The 8,110-nt window shown below is 41.1% G+C and overlaps 1 protein-coding gene across 1 annotated transcript; it reads right to left on the bottom strand.

Moving 5' to 3' along the window:
• Positions 1-2,509: 2,509 nt before the first annotated feature.
• Positions 2,510-7,403, bottom strand: FAM200A (family with sequence similarity 200 member A). Its single transcript, XM_029946859.1, is given in 6 exon segments — positions 2,510-2,663; positions 2,666-4,016; positions 4,018-4,154; positions 4,157-4,326; positions 5,064-5,652; positions 7,248-7,403. Coding segments are annotated over 4 exon segments (1,707 nt in total). The 5' UTR covers positions 4,254-4,326; positions 5,064-5,652; positions 7,248-7,403; the 3' UTR covers positions 2,510-2,541.
• Positions 7,404-8,110: the final 707 nt, after the last annotated feature.

Here is an 8,110-nt window from a genome sequence, read left to right as displayed (position 1 = left end):
TTCACCTTAACAAACCATTGGGGTTAAAATCCTGTTTCTAAAGGGAAAAAAAAGTTATCATTTGTTGTGCATCTGAGGATGTGCTTCTTTCTGTGCTCAGTACCTTCCGTGGTATGTTGGTGTGCTCCAGCTGAGGTGGAGTGTAGACTGAGGGCAGACTAAGTGGCTTAGGCAACAGAAATTTATTTTTTCACACTTCTGGAAGCTGGAAATTAGAGATCAGGGTGACAGCAGACTTGGTTTCTACTGAGCCCTCTTCTTGGCTTGCTGACAGCTGTCATCTTGCTGTGTCCTCATATGGCTTTTCCTCTGTGTATGTGCACTCCTGGTAGCCCTTTCTCCTCTTACAAGGACATCAGTTGCCAACCCTATGACCTCATTTAACTTTAATTACCCTTTTGAAGGCCTCTTCTCCAAATGCAGTCACACTGGGGTTTAGGGCTTCAATGTATGATTTGGAGAGGGACACGATTCAGTTCTACTTAGGAGTGTTATTTACAGTGTACTGGCTTGCCATGTATTTATAACACGTGTACATTTACAATACAGTTATAGTAACTGCTTAGCAGTGTATCCCAATTTTAGAGTTGGGCAGTCCAAGCCTCAGAAAGTTAACAAACTGTCCATGGTCAAACCGGTAGTAAGAACTGGAGCCAGAATTCATCTGTCCAGTTTTGAAGCCTGAGTTCTTTCTCAGCAGCACATGGAGTATCTTTTTTTCTTATGTGTTATTTGTACCCGGTTTATATAGTACTTTAAGTTTCTGAAACATTGTCACGTGGTCATCAGAAGCTCTCCAGGGAAAGCGTGCTGTACAGTCCTCATCTTACAGATGAAGGCATGGAGGCACAGAGATAGGACTTGACCAGGACTTATTATCTCTGAAATGCAGCCTGGAGTCTGGGGTTTCCTAAATCCTAACCTAGATAGTGCTTTACACCACAGTGAGAGAAAAGGTCTGTTTCTGATGTTTTCATAGCTTTCTAATTATCTTGCTGGCAGCAAATTATGGGAACTTCACTCCCCATTCCAACATCTTCCCAGATAAACTTGGGTGACTGGGAAACTTGTTTTCCCAAAGTGGCCAATGCAATTCCAAATTGTCCCTGGTTAAATAGTGCAGGTGAGAGACATTTATTAGTTATATCATCATGAGGAGACATGAAGGAAGCAGATATTTGATCGAGAAGTGGCAGGATTTTAAATAGAAAAGACCCCTCCTAACCTGCCACAGCCCATAAGGATGGTGCTCCAGGAGTAAAGTTGTATCTTGGAATTTGGCCAAAGGCCACTTGTCACTAATCAGAGGAGCCAGAGATCTTGATTGTGGACAGAGGAAACCAAACAAAACAATCCTCATGGACAAAGGGAGAAGACTTGGTCTCTCCTGTCCCTGCCTTCTCAATTTGGATTCTACTTCACAGGGCCATCTTGCTCCCAGACTTTACCACCAACCCCTAAAATAACCCTATACTGAAAGTGGGCAAACTCCTCCTGATTTAAGCTGCTGTTCTCAGTATAGTTCACTGAAATTTTGCCTGACTATCTGCTGATTATTTTGCAGTTTTCAAATCTATCAGACATTTGTTGCTTCTCTTTGCTTCCTTTTATACAATGGCTTGAAACCTTGTTAGTTTTATAACTGTTGGTGGTACTCTGCCATCTGATTGCTGTAGATGATGTCCCTGAGTTTCAGTTTTGCTCTTCGTTTTTAAGGAGGGATTTGGGGAGATTCAAAAACTATGCCCCCAGCACTATCTTCTCTCTTGTGTCCGTTTGAGAGCAAGGAATACCTTCACCAAAATATCCTGACAGAGTGCCCTACGTATGCATCTCAGTAGCTAGAATTGTAACATGTGCCCATGCTTTAAAAAAAAAAAAAAAACAGTTTGAGGATGATGTTAAGCTATGATTAGTATCAAAGATTCACTTCCTGAAATTAGAACAAAAAAGGAAGAGCACACAAGCACAGAGATGGTAAGAAACTGAACCTGAATAGGGCTCTGCCTGAAAGGAAGAAGCAAGGCAGCAGTGGCAGACAGGGGAATGGGTCAGAGTATAAGACTATGTACAAAAAGAGTTGGTTTTCAAGATTGACAGTAATCCCCAGAAAAATATTTCACATTATTCTGGGTAACAGTCACATAACCCATGTAGCAGAAAATAATTTCATGAAATGATACTACATAGGAAAATGAAATGTAAATTCCAGATATAATTTTATTAATCAATACAGTCTACCAAAGAAACCCTTAAAAAAAACCTTTTTATGTTTTTATTTATTATTGAGATCGAGAGAAACAGAGCATGAGTGGGGGAGGGACAGAGAAAGCAGGAGACACAGAATCTGAAGCAGGCGCCAGGCTCTGAGCTGTCAGCACAGAGCCCAATGCGGGGCTCAAACCCACGAACCGTGAGATCATGACCTGAGCTGAAGTTGGCCGCTTAACCAACTGACCCACCCAGCCGCCCCCAAGAAACCCTTAAAAAGTACAAAAACAACATTTCATACCACTTTTCATTAAGTGCATTTTATTGCACTTAATGCGATATGTGTGCTTGCCTGTTCATAAGTTCATTCCAGTCAGGAACACATGAGGATAGGGCTACACGCATGTCAGGTGCACTACTGAGCCTATTTTTTTTCTTTGTTTTTAATCGGTCAAGATGGAAAATCCTAGTTCACACAAATAGGTAGTTGTGAATGGTAATAACTGCAATATGCTCTTTCTACTTAGCAGTGGAAATTCATCTTTACTCTTAATCCAAAATGCTGATAGACTTACGGTCTTATAATAATTTTTCAGTGTGAATGATGAACTGAGCTGCAATAATTCATTCTCTTCTTCAGGTGCCAAGTTTAACTCCGTGATTGATTCCGGGGTTTGAAAAACAAAGGGATCTTTCATCCAAATATTTTCCTTTATTGATTCAAATTTCTCTTCTGGAAAGTAATGATGAAAGGTTTGAGACAAAGAAGTGAGATGCATCAGTATCTCTGATTTTCTTTCTTTTAAGCAGTCTTCATTAATAACGTTCTCTTCAATATGCTGCAGCAGTGTTGGGAACATAGAGTAGCTAGGGCGAGTGCACTGACGTCTTGCTTGCCACAACAACAGTGTCTTTTGGAATCCTAGGATACATTCAAGATGCCGAAATATATCATTGTTTTTTCCCTGTACCTTCAAATGTAATTCATTAAGAATGCCAAAAATATCACTCAGATATGCCAGTTTTGTTACCCATAGGTCATCTTCAAGAATACTTGCCAAATGAGATTGCTTTTCAATGAGAAAAATGTAAATCTCATTCCTGAGTTCATATACTCTGCTCAATACTTTTCCTTGAGACAGCCAACGAACTTCTGTATGAAATAGTAAGTGGGTATGGATAACTCCAATCTCTGAACAAAATATTTCGAGAACTCGGCTGTTTAAGGAGCTTCCTTTAATAAAATTAACAATTTTCACTGCGTTTTTCAACACATCCATTAGACTTGGTGGAATTCCTTTGGATACCAAAGCTTCTCGATGAATAAAACAGTGATTCCAAAGAGCATTGTTATGTGTTACTTCTAACAATTTTTCAATAATCTTGCTATGTTTCCCAGTCATACTGGCTGCTCCATCACTCGAAATTCCTACACAATTTTTCCAGTTCAATTTATATTGACCAACAATGCACTTTTCTAATTCAGTAAATAAATCTAATCCTGTTATAAGTGAATTTAAACTTAAGCAACACAACAGATCCTCTATAAAGTCTTCTTGCCACACATATCTGACATAAATCAAGAGTGTTGGGCAATTTGCAATATCCATGCTTTCGTCAAGTTGGATTGCAAAATCTATACCAGACTGCAACCGTGTAATGAGCATCGCCTCTAAATGTTTTGCAATCATATCGATTCGATGAGATGTAGTATTATCACTAAGAGGTATGGTTCTTAATTTATCAGCTGACTTATCATCAAAAATTGTACGTACCATATCCATACATGCTGGAAGAATAATTTTTTTCAGCAGCTGTGTGAGCCATTTTCTCTTTTGCCACTTGATAGGCAACCAAATATGATGATAATAAGGCTCTCTCAATCATGGTTGTAGACCGACTAATAAACTGTGGAGATAATTCTATGCTATTCTTTCCCTTTCACCTTCATCTTCTTCCTCCACTTTAACTATCACTATGCCTTCCATCTCCTGGGTGACCTGTGGAGACAAATCTGCAGTATCCCTTGATTCAGCAGTCATTGTTCAGGTTTGAAAAACTGGCTCATTTGATCAGTTAAGGTCTAGATGTTTTATGAGGCCAGTTTTTGCTATCCTGCAGAGCAGAAAAAATTTAAAATAGTATGAAAAAGTAACATTGTATTCCTATACTGCTAACACCTCATACAAATATGCATGAAGACAATTCACTAAATCCAATGATATGCTACAGTAAATAATGGGTAACTGCCATTCATGGTAGCTGTGTGCAGGCAGATTCTGTACATCACATTATTTTATGTATACAGCTCATTTAATACCCACAGGAACCTCATGAAATACAGCAGTACCCCTATTTTAAGAAGCTGAGAAAGATTAGTACGTCTCACAACATAGTGTAGTAGATTTACTGTTCAAACCTAAGTCTGAAGCCCAGGGTCCTAACTGTGCTGCAACACTGCCACCTAGTCACTATATAAAAGCAATCTGGGGGTGCGTGGGTGGGTCAGTCGGTTAAGCCTACAATTTTGGCTCAGGTCATGATCTCATGGTTCGTGGGTTCGAGCCCCGGGTCCAGCTGTCTGCTGACAGGTCTGAGCCTGGATCCTGCTTCCTGGAGCCTGGAGTCTCCCTCTCTGCCCCTCCCTGATTTGTGCTCTCTCAAAAAAATCATTAAAAATTTTTCTTTAAAGCAATCTGGTCACTCTTCAAGTGACCATCCAAGTACAGTGGACAGGGTCACCCACTTGGCACAGAGAAAAAATTAAAACATGTATTTATATATTAAAAATACTGAAACCCATTTAGCCTTTTCTAATAGCCCGTTTTTGCTCCCCATCTCACAGCACTTACATTGTTACCACTTGAGTTGCTGTTCTTATCTTCACCTTCCAACTATTAAACTTTCTTTGCTCATTTCTGTCCGTTTTTAGTGATAGATCTGAAAATTCCATCTGTCTCTGGTATTTAAAGAAGAAGGAAAAGGCATCTTGGTCTTTGCCATCTGGGTCAAAGTTTTAAAGGCAGGGAAGGGGGAAACCACACGTTCCTAGACATGTTCTCTCATGGCGGCATTATGAATCAAAATGAAGGGACTCCAAGAAGTGAAACTCAAAGATAGAGGGCTGAGGTCAGGAACAAAGTCACTCCTCCAACAGGTCCCCATGGAGTCCTAGTGCTTACATTCTGGGCAGAGCAACAGAAAGACTGGGTTTTATTTTGCATTTCTTGAATGACCCCAGCTCCCAGTTCTCTCTTGACTTTAGACTTGCTGAATTGTCTCCATTTCTAGTTTGGTATATGTAATTTTTTGATAGCTTTTACCCTGAAATTTAATTTGTAATGCTTTCATGCCTTATCTTACCTAGATTTTCCCTCAAGGGGAAATCTATCTTTTGCTGTCATCATTGCCCTTCAGTCACTTTATGTAGTTCCTTGCAACCTATAGACATTTAAAATATACTTGTTTGAAAACAATGTCAGTTTTCTGTTCATTTGTACAAAGTTCAACAAATTCATTTTAGGCCTGGTATTTCAACACTTGGAAGGGCATCCATTTATGAATTAAGAGACTGTTATTTGTAAAACATCTGAATAAGAATGGGAGGAATATTACAGCAGTACAACTTTAAGGTATAGAAATAAATTATGTGTCTAAGGGTAAGTTACTTAAATATCTCCCAGCGAATAGTAAGGTTTCATTGATCTGCTGGCCATGTATTTTCCACAACTGACTGGTTGATTGCACAGGATCTCTTCAACACTGATCTGTGTTTTCTTTGATCCTCTGACACCTTCTCTTAATAATGAAAGTATCTTTCTGGTGGCGGGGCAGGAAATGGAGATGGGGCATTAGGTTTGGCCCAGCTGGATTTTTCACCTAAATTCATTTATCAATGAATCTCCAAGTTGGAAGGGCCCTTTGAGATAATGTAGTTAATTTTATGTAGGACAAAAGTGAGACTTGATGGGGTTTTGTCCAAAATCATCCTAATCAAGTGTCAGCACTGGAATGGCTTTCTAGTAGGTCAACACACTTTCCACTGCATCCTCACAAACTCCCTTCATTACTCACCACTTCAAGCACAATTACCTCCCACAACTGAAAAATCCACCCGATGTCTAAAATCATACATCTAAAATTCATAAAGTTCAGGGGAGCCTGGTTGACTCAGTCAAGTGTGCGACTCAGGTCGTGATCTCGCCCTTCCTCAGTTTGGGCCCCACATTGGACTCTGCACTGTCAGTGCGTGGACACTGTCGGTGCAGAGCCTGCGTGGTATTCTTTCCTCCTCTCTGCCTTCCCCCACTGGTGCTGTCTCTCTCTCTCTCTCTCTCTCTCTCTAAATAAATATATCATAAAAAATTAATAAAGCTCAGAAACTGTAAGGGAAAGAGTGAAGTGTGGGTAATCTTTCCCTACTGCATCCAAATCACTTTATTCACTAGGTTTCAAACACTAATTACCACCATTAACGGTGGTGGTCTTGGAGGTCAGCAAGTGATCTGCACACACTTACGAAGCTTAACAAACTGATTCCCTTATTTAAAAAAAAAAAAAAAGAAAAAGGAAAAAAAAACGCGGAGCTTGATAGCTTCGGAAAGTCTTCATTTTACACCTTAGGGTCTCTAGGTGTAAAAACAAAAACAAACAAAACCCTCACCAGAAGGAATGCAAATGCAGACATTGGGGGGGGGGGAAACAGAAATTAGCCTGGGGTCCTTTCGTCCGCCATCCCCTGGGGTGAAAACTGAGGAAAGGCGAGCCCAGGGGGGGCGCGCAGCGGACTGCCGCCTCCCGGTCCCAGGGACATCTCACCCTAGCCCGGAAACAAAACGCCATTCCCCTTCCGCTTGGATCCAGATCTGTCTCCGTAGGGCTATACGGCGCTTCCTACGGCCGCGGTTGGAATGCAGGGTAGGGACCTAGCCCCTCCACCCCGTCGGGGGCGGTGGTGGCGACAGGAGTCGCGGAACACAGCTGTACACATTCACCTCTGTCCCCACCCGTCCTCCCTGCCCGGACCCACGTCTCACCGTGAACCCCGGAGACGTCTATGGGTGCTGGGACTGAAAAGGGAGGTGACTCTTGGGGGAGGGGAGTGCCGAAGTGCGGCGCACTTGGACCCACACTCTCCGCTCGTCACAACCCCGAGTGCGCACGCATATCTGCGAATCCCACAGAAGCCGGAAGTGCTCAGATACTTCTATGTTTCTCCTTTTCCTTAATGATGGCAGTAATCCTAAGAATTTCAGTTATCATCAAACCCATACTACTACTTAGTGATTCTGTGTGAGTGTCAGAGGAACTGAAACAAAAATGCAGAGAAATATCAAAGTGAAGTCAAGAACCGTTTCACAAAACCAAGTGGTTGCTTCTCTGGGGACCCTGATTACGATATTGTCCTTTGAATGGGTAGTAGTTTCAAAAATTTCATATAGCAATAGACATTCTTTCCAGTACTAGATAGTTGTAATCAGAGTTTGGCTAAATTACCAGGGAATTTTCGGTGTAATAATAATGGAATTGCTACAGTGAGTCAAATTCAAAATGTTATCACAATAATTATGGGTTTTACTTTGAGAGTAGATCAAGATACCTAACCTTTTATAAAACCATAACTGAGACATTGAAAGACTGACACACTCTAAATTCCAAGACAGGTTTGAGCACAATGGAGAAAACCCACAAAAGGAATGGCCACAGGCTACAGAGGCTACCAATGATTAGGTGATACTCTGAGTAACCTTCCAAGCCTTAAATATTATCCCATTCTCTATGAGGTTTGATCTTGCTGACCTTGTCACTGTTTTCTTTCTACTTCCCCACTGACTCTTCAATAACCTATCTGAGTAAATCTTTGCTCCTTCATCACTGGCTGGCTCACTAAACTATGAAC

The sequence above is a fragment of the Suricata suricatta genome, chromosome 8, assembly GCF_006229205.1.
Source record: "Suricata suricatta isolate VVHF042 chromosome 8, meerkat_22Aug2017_6uvM2_HiC, whole genome shotgun sequence".
Taxonomy (NCBI): domain Eukaryota; kingdom Metazoa; phylum Chordata; class Mammalia; order Carnivora; family Herpestidae; genus Suricata; species Suricata suricatta.
The sequence above is the reverse complement of the archived record's forward strand: the minus strand, read 5'-3'. Positions and strand labels throughout refer to the sequence as shown.